This window comes from Neovison vison, chromosome 12, assembly GCF_020171115.1.
Source record: "Neovison vison isolate M4711 chromosome 12, ASM_NN_V1, whole genome shotgun sequence".
NCBI lineage: Eukaryota > Metazoa > Chordata > Mammalia > Carnivora > Mustelidae > Neogale > Neogale vison.
The window spans coordinates 118,687,719-118,705,936 of NC_058102.1; the positions used below are offsets into that span (position 1 = coordinate 118,687,719).

The following is an 18,218-nucleotide window of genomic DNA, read 5'->3' on the forward strand; positions in this document are numbered from 1 at the left end:
CACACGTCACATCTCACCTTGCAGGGGGACAAGAATCAAGGGACAGTGTGGACCAGCTCTTTTGCTACAAAATCAGGAGCTGGACTCACATGTCCCAATTCCACTGAAAGCGAATATAATCCCTAACAATGTTTGGATGTAAATGTCAACACACTCACAAGGAAGGCTATGAGGTATCTTTCAACAAAGTCTTTATATGTAGAAAAGCAGGCACTCTTGCAGGGATGGGTTAGTCCTAATCTTTCTCCTGGAGGCAAAGTAATCAACTAGATAATCCCTCAAAGCCTTCTGCCCTCAGAATTAAGACCATTATAAGAAGATGCTGGGTTTTCCATGTACACCAACAAATGTGTACGTGTCAGTCATCACAAAGCCATCTCCAAGCCCCCAGAAGTGGAGATAGAGGAAAAATACCTAAAATTTGTGCCAAGAAGCCTTTATTTCTTCAACTGATTGTTTTTTTAAAAATGTCTAGGCTGAAAGAAATCGAGAAAATTATTTTGCCGGGATTAAGGTCTTATACTACTTGACAATTCGTATGGCACAGAGGTTTTGAAGTATCTTCTTAGTCAATCAGTTATAATGAAAAGACCAAATACTTCATGTAAATACTGTATTTCTAAGAAAAACTTTCAGAAGTAGGTTTACAAGTGCTAAAAGAAAATACAAATTATAGCCAGACTATTCAATCTGCAAATGGTGTATACCCAAATTACCTCCACTAAGAAAACCACTGTTTCAGAACAAGGGACCCTACCTCATCAGGCTGAGGAGAGCAGAGCAGCTGAGCCAGAAGTGGGACACAGGGCACAGAGCTACTGCCTCACTCATATTCACCACCTCTACCCCAAAGCCCCAACAGTACCCAATCCACATCCCCAATTTCCAAGGCTCCTGTTAAACGCAATTTGGAAAGCATTGGTTTACGCATTAATTAGTAATATGAAAATCTAGGACTAGGAAAAGCAGCCATTTGGGACATCTTCTCATGAGAAATTTTCTCATTTTCTCATGAGAGATCTAATGATTTGCTCTCAAACAAGATTAAGTGGGGAATTACTGTGTTTGGGCTCTACGGAGCTGAAAATGGGTTGAACTACAAAACCCTTCTCCTCCAATCTCTTGAACAGAAAACTCAGCAAAACAGGGTAACTTAAATATGGGGCGCCTGGGGGGCTCAGTGGATTAAGCATCCACCTTTGGCTCAGGTCTTGATCTCAGGGTCCTGGGATCAAGCCCCACACCGAGCTCCCTGCTCAGGGGGGAGCCTGCTTTTCTCTCTCCCTCTGCCAGAGTACTCTCTCTGTCCCATAAATAAATAAAATCTTTTTTAAAAAATAAGAAAATGAGTTAATGTAGTGAACAGACACTCACGCTCTAAGAAGTTCTGCAAAAAGCCTTTCCATTTCTAGGCAGGTGTGCACGTACGTGTGTGCAATCATTTTTATTTGATGAGTGTCTTTTGAGCACATGACTGACCCCGGCAAGGCAGAAAAAGATTAAAATCACCTAATCGCCAGACGCCCACAGAGAGGTGAAGCAGTGGTTCCATATACTCACTCTTTTCTACTTTCATGCGCTTCGACTCCATGAAGGCAACGTTTAGTCTCTGCTCCGTGTATTCCTGAAGGAGGTCTTCTCTGGCTGCCAGCATTTTCAAGGGGTTTTTGGAAGCCTGGACCCGACGCTTGGGCCTCACTGCACGCTTGTGCTCGGCCACAGAGGAGGTCAACCTGGGGAGCAAAGTGGAGTTGTGGCCTTGGTCTGCCTATTGTCCACGCCTGGGTTATCTGGGGCTCTCTGACGTGAAATAAGTCTCTTATCATTTTATTTTCTGATTTCATGGTCTTACAAGTCCTCCTCCTGTCCGTCACTCCCGGACATGTACACATAGAATCTTGGAGATGGGGGATTCAGGCCCATTTAGTCCAAGATCCTGGAGGCTCCGGGCCCCACACACCACAGCACACCCTGTGGTCTCTGCCTGGCCGAGGATCTGACGCTTTGTGGGGCAGCTCATTCCACTACTAGAATGCTCTGAAGGGTAGAAAGTTCGTTCCTACCCTGATCACACCCATGGACTGGAGTATTAGGCACGTCTACTCCTGTCACTGGTGAGCCCTTCAGGAATTTACAGCCCGTCACTGATTCTCGATTTCTCTTTCCTCCAGACTAAACTTTGTTTTCACACAACTGGTTTTCAGCTGCCTTCGGAACTCCCCCACAACCGGCCTCCTCTCAACTCTTTGCACCTTTCTGAAAAGTAACCACTCTTTGAAGAATATATTGAAATAAGACAGGCCCAAGAAGCCAGCAATAATGGCCACGTACTCACACGACTCTCTGGGGGCAGACCAGACACGGGGAAGGGGGGCGATCCGGTCACATGGTCTCCTGACAGATTCCACTCCTACCTACTCTGTTTCCAACCGCACGTCCTCTGTGCTCTGATACATAATTCTGTCCTCTGTGTGACAGTGTGTGTATAAACATAGCTATAGCTATACCGAGATAGCTACAACAATTTAAGCAATGACATTTGGGTTGGGAGAAGAGGACAAATGTGCAAATACATAACATTTCATTTAAAAAGTTGGGAAATGGCAAACTGTTCATTTTTTTTAAGATAGAAAATTGAGGAAAACTGAACCCCCCTCCGAAATATGCAAAAAATGTATTTGGAGCAGCTTACAGGAAAATGTATGATAACCCCACAGTCTTCTGGAAGAGGGAGTCACTCAGATAAATTTGTGGGGAGGAAAAAAATGTGGTCTGGGGCTGTGGGCGTAGCCTGGCCAGCATATATTCTCCCTGGCTTCTGGTAAGAAAACCTTGACACTGGCTCTGGCTCTGAGGGGCAGGCATCCAGAGACCAGCTCTGGCCAATCCTCACCTTCCATCCCCTTGGCTACAATGACTGCTTTAGAACAGGGCTCGGACCCTAGAAAATCCAGCCTGGAACTTGGGCTGGAGGGAACTGCTGAGGAGAGAAGCTGCCTGTACTGGAGCGGCAAAGCCAGTGGGGAAACAGCCATACCAGGGGGTGGCCATCGTCTGCCACGTGGTTACAGCTTGGCAACAGCAAAGCAGCCCCAAGAAACACCAGTAAGAGAGAGACCTCATTCTGAGGAGCCTCTGGAACCTTATTCACACTCACACTTTCCAGTGAGTGGGCCTATAAATCCCTCCACACCTTTCTTTTGTCAAAGTCCATTTGACTTGGATTTCCTTCTGGCACCTGCAACCAAAGGAATCCCAAAACCACAATGGCTTTCCTGAGGTGCTTTAGTCATGATCCTGCGTGAAGAGCGACCCTTGGTCATCCCTGAGAAGACTCTCAGATCTATTCACTTCATAGATTATTGGAGGATAAGTAGCCTGCTTTATTTATTTTCTAGTCCATTCTGTGAGTCTGAGCCCGTGTGATCCAAATATTTTTCAAGGTTACGAGTATGAGTTCAATGTCAAATGAAAGACAGCATTGAGATTGCTGGCCAAATTTATGTTTGTCTAAAAATCTGCAAAACAATATTCAGTCAAACGCAGTGACCTTACTTTTATGGGCGGGGGCAAACATCCGCGGCGCACACGGTCTTCACCGACCCCCTGCCTAAGCGCATATCCATTCTGGAGCGCGCATGTCACCTACTCTAAGTGTCTGGCTCTAGAGAATAACCCTGTGTCTGTGAGGAAGGTCTGCGGCAGAAGGAGATGGCAGCGAGAGAAGATCCTCATGTCGTGCGAAGGCTGACGACAGAATCATCCCTTCTCCGTGGGTGAAAGAAACAGAAATCACTCACTTAGGGGCATAAGGATCAAAAATGACATCGAAATCCTCGTCCAGCTCCACAGGGCTTCGCGGGATGGTGTCATCCATGCTGCGGTAAAATCTGGCAAAGGTCTCGTCATCGTCCAGCTTCATGACCTCCTTCACAGATTTCCCAGTGACCGTGAGTACGGTCTCTCCGCCAACTATGACAGAAGAAGCGAATACATGACCTTGGATTTGTGTCAAAACACTACCCCAACTATGCTTCACGAGGTCTTCAAAATATTTCCCCCTGAATGCCAAGAGCAGAGAGAACGTGATAGTTTCTGGGCCTTCCGGACGTCTCATGGAAGGACTGTCCATTGCAAAAACCTTGCACCCGGCAGGTGTTAGGAGAGGAGGCGATAAAGGCCCACCGAGCATTTCTGAACCACTGGAGGCAGAAATGGCCTCGGCCTCATTCTAGATCAGAAACCAGTAAAAACTTTTTCTGGAAAAGGTCACATGGCAAACATAGGCTGTGCGTGGGAGGTCATAGGGCCTGTATGGCAAGCACTCACCTCTGCTACTGGGCAAAAGGGACTCTTCACAATACATTAACAAGGGAGCATGACTTCGTTCCAAACAAACGTCATTAACAAAAACAGGTGGAGGGCTGGATTCGTTTCCTGACCCCCTGAGCTAGATCACCGTTATACATATGTAACAGGCTTCAAGATGTTTGAACTCCTTGCCTTGCCAGTTTCGTTATGACCTTACACTTTGATGTTGCTGGTATTAAGCATTTGTCTACATTATCCCCAACCTGTTAGGAGGTCGCAGTCAACAGTAGCGACTCCCAGTGCTTAGTATGTGATTGGTTTCAAGTACTGGACATTTTTATTGAGATGATGCTAGTTCTGCATATTATTCCTTTACTTCATATACTTTAAGGACTTTTATACTGACATGTATATTTCAACATGTATTCAGAAATCACTTGCAATACGTCATCTGCTACCTTATTAGAAACTGACAGATAGGGGTGCCTGTGTGGCTCAGGTCATGAGCCCAGGGTCTTGAGATAGAGCCCTGCATTGGGCTCCGTGCTTCTCCCTCTATCTTTTCCCTGGCTCACGCTCTCTTCCTTACTCTCTATCTCAAATAAATAAATAAAATCCTCAAAAAAAAAAAAAAAAAACCACCTGACATATACAATTTAAACTTCATCCAGTGTGCGATCATGTCAATTTTGTGTAATATCTGCTTTCAAGCATAAAAGCAAAATTACTATGTTCCCAGTCCTGACGGGGTGACATCCCAAGGACTGAGTGGGACTCAGGAACCCATCTTACTGGAGATCCCCGAACTAGTACAGTAAGAAGTGAATCAGACCCGGGTAATCCAATCATTTCTGACTTCCTTTTTCAAACAAATGGTAATGAAGATAATACTTTCACTATGACTTAGTGAAGTCAAACAGAAAGGAGACAATTAGCTGAGGAGAAAAAGCAATCAGAATCACGATTTAGAGACTCAGAGAGAAGCGGGGTTTTCTTTTTAGGTTCCCTTAGCTACTCATTGGACTATGAATCACAGCCGAGCTACAAGCTCAAAACCCAAAACCTCGCTCTGGCTTCCGGTATGTACCTTTGTTATTCAGCCTCCTCAGAAAGGTTTCCAGCCTGTCAAGCTTCAGGTCCGATTCCAACTGCATGTCTGGTCTGGCTTCGATATCTAGGTAGGCGGAAACCATCCATGAGACAGCGCCATGGGAACTCTTCTGGTCTTAGACCCATGGGCATATCAGGTGCCTCGGTGACTTACCTTCCAAGGGCTTAGAAACTGGTGTGGTGCCCCTTGTTTTACTGCAGATGGGAGACGCCACTGGGGTTATGGCTGTGGGTGATGCCAAACCTGCAGAACATCAAAGGAGCTAGTTAGTATCTCAGGACCATTTCTGGAAATTCCAGGGACCCTGCCGGATCTCCAATAGTCGCATTGTAGGCTTTACAACTTACAGACCTCACACACAGGCACACATGTGCACACGTACGTACATTCAGCAGGTATCATTGCTACATAGGACAGCTGCAGATGTGAACAGAGATTTATCGTTTCTAAGCCCTACAGTAGCTGAGAAGCTGCCACTCCAAAAGGAACAATGAAGGCAGGTGAGAAAACGTGCCCGGAACATGTAAGTGGAATAGAAGAGTACATAAAGCATCAGAATATACTAAAACACATGGAGTTTTGAGTCCTGAAGGCCCTTTAGGTGGTGGAGGTAGTTCAAGAGAAAGTATATTTGCACCACATCCCCCAGAGGGGATGGGCCGGGTCATACCAGCTGCCAAGCGGCCCCTGGCACTGGGGTCTTCCTGCAGGATGACCCGAGGTAGGGCAGTTTGGTCTTTGGGGGCATCAGTCAGAGAGTGATTTTACTGAACAATAACCTAAGGAGTACAAACCTTTTAGAAGAAAGACACAGAAGAGGATACATTTAAATTGATTTATGACAGCTGAAGGGTCATTTCTATCTCAGGTGTGGCTGGGAACTAGCTAAATGCTTTCACATACATTTATCAAGGAGCAGAAGGGGGGCGGAATATGCCTGGGCAGTACATTCGGTTAAGAGTCTGCCTTTCGGCTCAGGTCATGATCCCAGGGTATTGGGATCAAGTCCCGAGTCAGGCTCCTTGCTCAGTAAGGAACCTGCTTCTCCCTCTGCCTGCTGCTCCCCCTGCTTGCATACTCTCTCTGCCTGTCTCTCTCTAATAAATAAAATATTTAAAAACAAAAAAAAGCAGAGTGGGGAATTTTTTTTTTTTAAGTGTAAGTGTTAGGGACATATGAAAGAAAGGCATTCAGCATAGAGAGGGTTTCTGGTTGGAATAAGAAACCTTAATAAGGACAAAGATGAGTACCTTTTTCCACACCTAAGTAAAGAGATTGCAAAGGAAAGTAATTAGTGCATTTACAAAGAACAAAATGAGATGTTAATGTTCTTTGTATTCATTTGTAATAAATGTGAAATCATTAGATGACACTGTCCCTTTAAGCATCCCTCAAAGAATAGCATTTGAGGAATATGTAACTCACTATCGCTGACTAGGAAAAATAGATGAATGAATTACTCTCCTCCTGTTCGCTGGAGAGGGATGTATAATAACATAAAACTTTTAATGAAAAAAATACAGAAATGTGGCTTAAAACTTCAGTTTTAGGTGATATTCTAGAAGTACTTCTTAATAGGTACATACATTTGCTTGATGATGTCCATAAAAATCCAAACATTTGTTTCAATGACCAAGCCTGAAAAAGGTTTATGTGAGAAAGCAAACTTTCTTGAAAGATAATAAAGTAATTGAGAGACTATGGACTCTGAAAAACAATCTGAGGGGTTTGCAGTGGCGGGGGGGTGGGAGGTTGGGGTACCAGGTGGTGGGCATTATAGAGGGCACGGCTTGCATGGAGCACTGGGTGTGGTGAAAAAATAATGAATACTGTTTTTCTGAAAATAAATAAATTTGAAAAAAAAAGAAAAAAAAAAAAGAAAGATAATAAAGTAAAATTTGGTAACACAGCCTGTACAGGTGCCGTAAACCATCACCTACTAAAAGGATGCAAGGGAGACTACAGAAGAGTTCCCAAGTTCTGAAGCGCAGAGAACTTGGCCCGCCGGACTGTAGGGGCGCCCCCTGTTGCCCATCCAGCCAGCAGCATGCACAAGAACTCCCAGAGGTGGGACGTTCCCTTTCCCAACTACTGGCAAGGGTCTCTAACTCAACACTGTTAAACAAAGCACTCCCCGCAGCCCTTCTCAGTGAATTCTACCTGCAATAACCAGCCACCTACTCTCTTCAGAGACATCTTCCCAGCTCTCTTATTCAAAGGCATATTTTGAGAACTTTCAGGAGAATTGTCAAATGCCGCAAGAACTAGAGCACTACTCCTTAGGTATAGTCTAGGAACATCAAAACATCTTAATGAAGTAAAAGAAGGGAAGGAAAATCAGGGTTACTATGTAGCAACACTCTGAGCTGAGAAGTCTCTGTGGCTGTGGCGTAGGGACTATGTTATCCTGCAGTGAGCATATTACTGCAAATCAGAAAGAGCTGATGATTCCAGTGAAACATGTAACAGCAGATGGTAAAAATATTAGAAAAACAGGATACAGTTTTTTTCCTTACATGAAAAGTACAAGACATTTATTTCCTGAGCCAGCCATATAGCACCTGTTAAATAAAGACCCTGGATTTGTTCAAGAAATGTGAAAGCAAACTCCTGCACTAAAGGATACGAACGTCTCTGACCTTGTTCTCCAAATCCACTTCCTCTGACATCCCTGTGGACAAGGACAGTGTATTTGGTAATAAGGACCTGGTTACAAATAAATGGTAATTTTTAAGATGGAAGAAGAAAGAAACCAAAGTTCAAAGTTATTGGGATAAAAGTCCAGGCTAAAAGTTGGAAGATGGGAACTCTGGTTCAAGTTCCCAGCTTGAGTTCTTAACCAGCATGGGCCTCAGGGTCTGCTTTTGTTAACACAGGAACAGGGCTCGGGCCAAAGTTGTTCAACATGCGTATACAGGTCTCTGATCTGAGGAAGAAAATACGCAGTTACCACCTCATTCAGTGGGAGCAAATTACCTTCTGTTTTCCTACACCAAGATTTGAGTTAATCACAATTCAGGGTTTCCCCGCCCTTCCTTCTGCAAATATTTATTATGTGCCTACAATGAGTTAGGCACTATTTATAAGTGAGGATCCTGGAAGTTTTCCAGGGAAGAGAAGCATGAACTAAGAAAGCTGATGACAACATACATTACCTCTAAGTGCGTGTGAGCACTTATATCACGAAGTCAGGAAATTTGTTTTCAAACAATACCTTAGGAAATGAAAGTATAGGCATATAGGTGATGAATGGACCCCAGATTTTAACCATTTCCCACAGGATATGGAGGCTCAAAGCCTTACTGACCACATGAGGCAAAAAGTGACTTCACTGACCGTGTGAGGCATTGGTCAATTTCATAAATCTTTCCATACCGACTTCAAATCAGTTTTAAGAGCTCAGCAGCAAAGAAGTGACCATCTGCAGGGAATCCTACTTCCTCAGGATGGCACACGTCTTTTAAAGATCTACTAAAACCTCTCCAGAAATAGGGTTTTGTAAGTCAGCAGACTCTAGTTTGATGGAAAGGGACCTAGGAATTCCTCTAAGAGAAGATGCAAACTCCTTCTTCATTGACAAAGGCTTATTTGGGTTAACTGATTGCCAGGTGGCAAGAAAATGAAAATAATTTTAAAGCAATTATGGGAAAGGACTAAGATTTTTTAGAAGATTTGCCATTGCTTTTTTTTTTTTAAATATTTTTTATTTATTTATTTGACAGAGATCACAAATAGGCAGAGAGAGAGAGGAGGAAGCAGGCTCCCTGCTGAGCAGGGAGCCCGATGCGGGACTCGATCCCAGGACCCCGAGATCATGACCCGAGCCGAAGGCAGCGGCTTAACCCACTGAGCCACCCAGGCACCCAGATTTGCCATTGCTTTTGAAACCTGTGCTCAACTTCCAAATGGCTAAATTCGGGTGGCTCAGTTGGTTAAGCAACTGCTTTTGGCTCAGGTCGTGATCCTGGAGTCCTGGGATCAAGTTCCTCCTCAGGCTCTCTGCTCAGTGGGGAGCCTACTTCTCCCTCTGACCTCCCCCCTTCTCATGTGCTCTCTCATTCTCTCTCTCTCAAATAAATAAAATCTTAAAAAAAAAAAAAGCGCCAACTGGCTAAATTCTGAAATGTAACTAATTGAATTATACTTCTTACATGAAGATGATGCCATTTAGGAAGAAAGGGTTTTCAGTAGGAAGAGCTCCCCAATCTAACCCCCCAAAATCTGTACAACTTCAATAAGAGTAAAAACTAAAAAAGACCATGGCTTGATTTTTTAAATTGGGCTATCACAGGCCATTCTCCCTTCCGTGGGCAACTGAGTTTGTGTGTGTGTGTCCCCACCCCCCAGCATGCACACATGCGTGTGCGCGCACATACACACACACACACAGACACACACAGACTCTGACCTTTCTTCACCATTCTGCCAGCCACTGTAAACTGTGTGGAGTCGTTGGCCGCCCCTTTGCCTTTTGTCTTCCAGGCTTCTTCTCTCACAGAGATGAGATGCTTCCTCTCTTCGATAGTCATCTGGCTCTCTCGACTTTCTGTGACCCGCTGTTTACAAAGCATGCCAGGGAGAAAAGAGGACAGGGAAATGACAGAGCTGTGAATTTCAGCATGTAGCATATTGTGAGCCGAAGAGCAGGCAAACAAACAGGAGGGCTACACTGCCCAAAAAATGTCTGTAACTGTTCTAGCGGAAGTAGTTGGGGCAACCTTACTCCCAGCTTGGGTGAGAGATCACCACCAGCAACACCAAAACTTTAGGTTAAAACACTGATTTTTTTTTTTCCCACTTATTCATTTGGACTACTGGACCACCAAAATGACACCTTGTAAAAATAAACAAAAATAGAGACTCTCTTCCAGGCCATCAATTTAAAAGTTGCTCAACTGTACCGAGCTAGCTAAACTCCACTGATTAGGAAATTTCATCCATCTGTTCTCACAAAAGACATGGTCAATCCAGAAAAATCTTAACCCACTTCAGTTCACAAGGATCACAGTCAAGTATAAAAGAGAGAAAGCTGAGCAGGAATCAGGTGTGCTACAAGAAGGTTTTCTGGAACTCAGCATGTTTCCTAGACAACTCTGGTAGGTGGGCAGTCAGGGAAGCAGGTCAGCCCCCGAAAGGGACTTCTGGGTCCCAACATGTCTGATCACGAAGAATGAATGGTGCTAGGGACATAACCTACATTCAGACCAACATTTCCACCTAAAAACTACTTTCAAAAGCTTCTAATTGGGGTTCTGGAGATACCTGCTTCTTTAGTTTCTAAGGCCTTGGTGAACTCATTTGGCCTGAGAGAAAAAGGCGAACTGAGGGAGGCCGGGAGAGGGGAGGAAAGAGGACAGGACTGGGCTGAGGTGAGAGGTGGAGGAACAAGAAGGGGTGGCAGAAAACTATGGAAAGAACCTAGATGTCCATCAACAGATGCATGGATAAAGATGTGGCATACACACACACACACACACACACACACACACACACACACACACAATGGAATACTATGCAGCCATCAAAAGAAATGAAATCTTGCCATTTGCGACGATGTGGATGGAACTAGAGCGTATCATGCTTAGCAAAATAAGTCGATCAGAGAAAGACAATTACCACATGATCCCTCTGATATGAGGAAGTTGAGAGGCAACATGGGGGGGTTGGAGGGTAGGAAAAGAATAAATGAAACAAGATGGGATCAGAAGGGAGACAAACCATAAGAGACTCTCAATCTCACAAAACAAACTGAGGGTTGCTGGGGGGAGGGATAGTGTGGCTGGGGGATGGACACTGGGGAGGGTATGTGCTATGGTGAGTGCTGTGAAGTGTGTAAACCTGGCGATTCACAGACCTATACCCCTGGAGTTAATAATACATTATATGTTAAATTAAAAAACTGGAAAAAAAAAAAAAAAAGACGAAGACGAAGAAGAAGAGGTGGCAGAGGGGAAGGAGCGTGCCAGGGACAGAGTGTGGATAACGGCGGTGGGCGACACCAGGGCGGGCGGTCCTCGATGCTGGTAGGACAGTTTGCCTTCCCTCGGCCTCCACCCTGTCTCTCCTCTCACTACCGACCCCTCTCAGAGTTACTTGGAATTAGGGTCAAAGTAGGCACAGATCATGAGGGGGAAATGAAAGAGAAGGGCTTTTTAATTGGGGGGGGCATTTTTTGTTTTGGTAAAATTTAAGATTTGCCAAGTGGCAGGGAGCACAGGACAGGGAGAGATGCAGGGGCAGGAGCTGTGGGAGCGAGCGTGGGGAAAGGAAGAGAGGAAAAAGCCTCCCTCCAGAGCATGAGCTTCCCTCGCTCGCTCCGTGGTCCACTGTCTAGGTTGCTCCTGTGACAGGGGCTCTAGCGCTGGTGTGGCCTCCTGGCTATGTGCTTTGAACCTCAGCCCCTTCTCAGACCTGAGGTGCACTGTTCCTGCTGGGGCTTTGCTTTCAAACTATGGATGACCTTGCCTTAACCTCTTTTGGCAGGTTCCCCAGCTCTTATTCTCTTGTTAGTTTTTCCTTGGATAAGAAGCAACAAGGTCAAGGTGATCATAGACCTTCCATGGACTGAAGTCAGAAAACCAGGAGAGCCCTGAGGATACTTCCCTTAACTGACCAAAAGGAAAAACAAACAAACAAACAAACAAAAACAAACAACTTCTAGATTCATTCAGCAAGAAAGCAGAGATCAGCAAGGTTCATCCACGATGGAGGGTAATACAGGAGAGGGGGCCTTCCCTCATTTCCAAGAGAGATGTGCATAAAACCGTATCTGCAACGGCCATGTTCAGGTTAGGCCATGAACAAGGACTTCTCCCTCATCTAGTTCATGAAACCTTTACAGAATTTTTCTACAGAGCAATCACAGCCAGAATGGACTTTGAGATCTTTGGTGATTAAATTAATTTAAGTAAAAACCCTTTTCCTGAAGAGAGAGCGGGGGCTAGAAGGGGCATGGCTGAAGGGGAACGGGCACAGCTGGAAATGGGCTGTGGATTGAACACTGCATCAAGGTTACATTTCCTCATCTCCATCACTGTATTGTGATGAGACCGAACATTTGTGTGCCCCACACAAAAGTTTCCTATGCTGAAACTTCATCCCCAGGGTGATGTCTTAGGAGGTGAGGCCTTCAGTCAGGAAGGTGGAACCCTCCTGAAGAGGACTGACACCCTTATAAAGGACACCTCAGAGAGCTCCTGTGGCTGTCCTACCGTGGGAGGAGGGTCACCATGTGAGGCTGCAGCGAGGAGATGGTCCTCTACAAACAGCAAGTGGGCTCTCAGCAGACATGGAACACACTGGCACCCTGATCTCGAATTTCCGGCCTCCAGAACCGTAAGAAAGCAATTTCTATGGTTTATAAGCCACTCAATCTACAGCGTTCTATTAGGGAGCCCCAATTTTGTATATCATGTATGTGTACATGAGACAGGAGGGGACGGGGTGGAGGGAAGAAATGAGACAGGGCAGGGGTGGCGAGCAAATGCCCACAGTTGGTGGCTCTGGTAAAGGCGATATGAGAGAGCCCTGTCACGGCGCCTTTTTTGTAAGTCTTAAATTTTATCAAAATACAGTATTATCCCAAGGTTAAAAATCCTTTCCCTGCACTTTTCCACATATGGCTGGTGAGATGACCCTCATTCCAAGTAACTCTCCGAATCCAATACCCTTATTAAATAAACTCCGAGGTTGACTTGCCAGTAAGACCTCATCAAAATTCAAAAAGGATAATACATTTTCTTTGAAAATGAAGTTTCAGGAGGGAATTTTAATCAAATCAATGTAGCACTTGGCTTACAATATTCTGAAAAAACATATGAAGTGCCAAGAAAGTTTGCTCCTCCGAAGAGCCAGACATCATCATTCTGCTGAACTTGGGAACACGTCTCCAAAGTCCCGGGTGTGGCGGTGGGGTGTGGTTCATGACTCAAAAAATGGCATCCCCGAGTCCACAACTCCATTTCCCAAAGCAATCAGATGCCCCTGGAGCTCCTACAAGAACATGGAAGCTACCAGCCCAGGAATGATACAGCTGTTAGAGGCTTTCAAGCTTCCAGTAGTTTGCCAGATCTTTGTCAAGGAGTGTTTTTTGTTTTTTTTTTAAACTCCTCTCTCAATGGTACTCTTGAACATAAAACTTTTTGCCTCTCTTTCTTAACATGGCTACTTAGTGAAGTTGGCTTAGGGCCCTTAATTGCTGACTTCAGATGGATCTATAATGTGGGTGAGAAATATACAGCTTTCAATCCACAGAGATGATTAATACAATTTCTCACAAGATACATATTTAAATTTCATTATTGTCTTGTTTTTCCTTTCTAAGTTGTTCTTTCCTTGTTTACAGAAGGACAGGGTCTACATTATAGTAAGTATTGTGCCATTTTGAGGCTCGTCTAGGTTTAGCTGGTGATGGTTTAGGATTGACTGGAATAGTAAGAGAGTTAGGGCAGAATATGAATGGAAGCCCTACCCCATCTGTCCTCCATTCTTTCAAATGCAGATCCCATGAATGTGGCAGAGAGATGGAAACAGCGAGGGGAGAGAATAACCATATATGTGTGTGCATGCACGTGTGTGTGTGTGTGTGTGTGTGTAGAAGGCAGTGAAACAAAGTAGCTGGGGAAGAAGGCAGGTCTTAGGGACAGACAGAGTCTTAATAGAACACAGTTTGAAATTAGGCAAAGGGTCAATCTGCAAGAATGTTTTCAGCTTACTGCATTGTTACGGATGCGTTTGCCTCTGTACACCTACCGGGAATACACAACGTAAATCTTCCCACATGTTGTTGACACAGAGAGGTGATACAAGAAGAGAGAGAAAATCTAACATGTTCTACTAGGATTAGTACAAATTTAAACTGGAGGGCTTCATGAATAGAAAATACTGTGATCTGGATGTCGTGAAAAGAAGGGCCATCTGTACCCCAATGTTTATAGCAGCAATGGCCACAGTCGCCAAACTATGGAAAGAACCAAGATGCCCTTCAACGGATGAATGGATAAGGAAGATGTGGTCTATATACACTATGGAGTATTATGCCTCCATCAGAAAGGATGAATACCCAACTTTTGTAGCAATATGGACGGGACTGGAAGAGATTATGCTGAGTGAAATAAGTCAAGCAGAGAGAGTCAATTATCATATGGTTTCACTTATTTGTGGAGCATAACAAATAGCATGGAGGACAAGGGGTGTTAGAGAGGAGTAGGGAATTTGGGTAAATTGGAAGGGGAGGTGAACCATGAGAGACTATGGACTCTGAAAAACAATCTGAGGGGTTTGAAGTGGCCGGGGGGTGGGAGGTTGGGGTACCAGGTGGTGGGTATTATAGAGGGCACGGCTTGCATGGAGCACTGGATGTGGTGAAAAAATAATGAATACTGTTTTTCTGAAAATAAATAAATAAATAGTAATCAAAAAAAAAAAAAGAAAATACTGTGATCTGGCTTTTAAATTTTTATCTTATTCACATCTAGTTAGGCTAAAGAAATTATAAGAGCACAGATCAAGTAGTAAAAATAAAGTGACAAATCAGTACTGTTAGCTTTTTTGTGTGTAAGAATTGTATGTACTGTTAAAGAATTATGGCTTTGCACCAGCTCCCCCCAACCCTGCCAGTGATTTTAGTCCCTCATCAGTACACACAGCCTTCGATGGCCTGAGCAAAACATGGAGAAAGATCTCAACTAGGCTTAAACCTCAAACTAACCATGGTCTTGCTACCATCTACCAGCAGCTAAGATAAAGGGAGGAGAATACAGGGAAATATTCTTCTGGTGCAGTTGTGAGGCATGTGAGGAAGAAGGAAATGTGTGTTAAAGCCCAACAAAGAGACAAATGGTCCATTTAGACAGAATGTGTGTGCTGTTGTAATGCTCTGTTTTCTTTTCTGAGCCTCTGCATAAGTGAACACAGATACCAACCAGGACCGCAGGAGGTAAGGAGTCTCTGAGACACTGATGAACTCCAACTACAAAGGCTGGTATATAAAATGCTTATCTAGGAAAGCTGTCACGATATAAAAATACAGAATTTTAGGGCTATTTTAATTTTGAAGCAATTAAATATAAATTACTTCTGGTGAGTGGTATTTTTCTTTAAACTTAAATATGTATGGAGAGGTAGTCCATGTTCATGGATTAGAAACTATAACATTGTCAAGACGCCAGTTCTTTCCAACTCTATCTACAGATCTGATGCAATTTCAACCAAAATCTCAGCAAGCTACTTTGCAGATATTGATGAACTAATTCTAAAGTTTATATGGAGAGGGGGAAAGACCCAGAATAGCCAATATAATATTGAAGGAGAAGAATGAAATTGGAGGACTGGCACTACCCGACTTTAAGACTTACTACAAAGCTATAATAATCAAGACAGTGTGGTATTACTGAGAAAAAAAAACAAACAGATTAATAGATCAATAGAACAAAATAGAGAGCCCAGAAATACACTCATACAAATACACTCAACTAACTTTGAAAGGTCCAGGGCAATACAGTGAACATCAGAAAGTCTTTTCAACAAATGGTGCTGGAACAACTAGATACCCACTTGCCAAGGGCGGGGGGAAGAATCTAGACACAGAATTTACACCTTCCCCTAAAAATTAACTCAAGATGGATCATAAGTCTAAATGTAAAATGCCAAACTAAAATTTATAGAAGATAGCATGGCATAAAAATCTAGATTACCTTGAATGCAATAACTTTTTAGATACAACACTAATGAGAGAAAGAACCAATAAACTGAAATTCATTGAAATTAAAAAAGCCTTTGTTCTATGAAAGCACTGTCAAGAGAATGAGAAGACAAGCCCCAGACTGAGAGAAAATATTTGCCAAAGACACATCTGAGAGAGAAATGTTATCCAAAATATATAAAGAACTCTTAAAACTCAACAATAAGAAATAAACAACCAATTGAAAAATGGGCTAAGATCTGAATGGACACCTTACCAAAGATTTTTATTTAATAACATAATTTTATTTATATTTAATAACAACCACATGAACAGGTGGTCCACATTGTATGTCATTAGAGAATTTCAAATCCTGACAACAATGAGATTATCACTATACACCTATTAGAATAGCCAAAATCCAGAACACTGACAACACCAAATGCTGGTGAGGCTGTTCAACAACAGGCAGTCTTATTTTTTGCTGGTGGGAACACAAACTTTGGTGCAGCCACTTCGCAAGACAGTTTGGCAGTTTCTTACAAAACTATACCCTTACCCTGTGGTCCAGAACTGTGCTGCTTGATCCCCAAATGAGTTGAAAATGTTTACACAAAAACCTGCATGTGGGTATTATAGCAACTTTATGTATAACTGCTAAAACTTGGAAGCAATTGAGATGCCCTTCAGTAAGCAAATGGATAAATCAACTAATTGGAATGATACGGAGAAGATCAGCATGGCCCCTTGCATGAGAATGACATGCATATTCATGGAGTGTTCCATTTTTTTTTTAAAGATCCTAATTTATTTATTTGACAGACAGAGATTACAAGTAGGCAGAGAAGCAGGCAGAGAAAGAAGAGGAAGCAGGCTCCCTGCTGAGCAGAGAGCCCGATGCGGGTTCGATCCCAGCACCCTGGGATCATGACCTGAGCCAAAGGCAGAGGCTTTAACCCACTGAGCCACCCAGGTGCTCCAAGTGTTCCATATTTTTAAAACAAATGCACACACACAAACAAACTGATATAACCAGAAAGAGAATATTATTCAGCACTAAAAAGAAAGACGCTATCAAGCCGTGAAAAGGCATGGAGGAACCTTAAAGGCACAGGACACAGTGAAAGAAGCCGATCTGAAAAGGTTACATGCTGCGTGATCCCAACTCTACAACTTTCTGGAAAAAACAATTATGCCTCCCTCATAATTACCCCTCCCGAATACCCAACTTTTTTATCAACGTGGATGGGACTGGAAGAGATTATGCTGAGTGAAATAAGTCAAGCAGAGACAGTCAGTTATCACAGGGTTTCACTTACTTGTGGAGCATAAGGAATAACACAGAGGACATTGGGAGAAGGAGAGGAGAAGTGATTTGGGAGAAATCAGAGGGGGAGATGAACCATGAGAGACTGTGGACTCTGAGGAACAAACTGAGGGTTTTGGAGGGGAGGTGGTGGGGGGTTGGGTGAGCCTGGTGGTGGGTATTAAGGAGGACACGTATTGCATGGAGCACTGGGCGTGGTGCATAAACAATGAATCTTGGAACACTGAAAAAATTAAATTAAATTAAGAAAAAAAGATTGCCAAGGATTCGAGGGAGGGAGGTATAAATAGATGGAGGGCAGGGGGTTTTTAGGACAGTGAAACTAGTCTATATGATACTATAATGATGAATACGTGTCAACATATGTTTGTCAAAATCCAGAGAACATGCACCGGGAGGGAACCCAAGTGTAAACTATGGACATTGGGCTCTAATGATGTGTTAGTGCAGGTTCAACATATTTAATAAATGCACCACTCTGGTGTGGGAAGCTGATGGTGGGGAAAGCTGTGTGTGTGTGTGTGTGTGTGTGTGCGCGCGCTGAGGGGGGCACAGAAGGTATATGGGAAATCTCTATACTTTTGGCTCATGTTTGCTGTGAACCTAAAACTCCTTTAAAAAATAAAGTTGATTTAGGGGCGCCAGGGTGGCTCAGTGGGTTAAAGCCTCTGCCTTCAGTTCAGGTCATGATCTCTCAGGGTCCTGGATCAAGTCCCACATCAGGCTCTCTACTCAGCGGGGAGCCTGCTTCCCCTCTCTCTCTGCCTGTCTCTCTGCCTACTCGTGAT

General features: G+C 43.7%; 1 protein-coding gene and 1 non-coding gene across 11 annotated transcripts in view; one reads left to right on the forward strand and one right to left on the reverse strand.

Annotated features, from left to right (window-relative positions):
- The window catches only part of SVIL (supervillin), a 122,630-nt gene that overhangs the window by 26,654 nt on the left and 77,758 nt on the right, over positions 1-18,218 (reverse strand). For all 10 annotated transcript variants that reach the window (XM_044227666.1, XM_044227667.1, XM_044227661.1 and 7 more), the window contains 5 exons: positions 9,831-9,978; positions 5,576-5,665; positions 5,399-5,485; positions 3,801-3,972; positions 1,561-1,733 (listed from right to left, as the gene is read on the reverse strand). In XM_044227666.1, coding sequence (XP_044083601.1) covers positions 1,561-1,733; positions 3,801-3,972; positions 5,399-5,485; positions 5,576-5,665; positions 9,831-9,978 — 670 coding nt within the window. The remainder of the gene's footprint in view (positions 1-1,560; positions 1,734-3,800; positions 3,973-5,398; positions 5,486-5,575; positions 5,666-9,830; positions 9,979-18,218) is intronic.
- Positions 16,788-16,895, forward strand: LOC122892809. Its single transcript, XR_006381491.1, has one exon. It is a non-coding gene; the product is annotated as a U6 spliceosomal RNA (small nuclear RNA).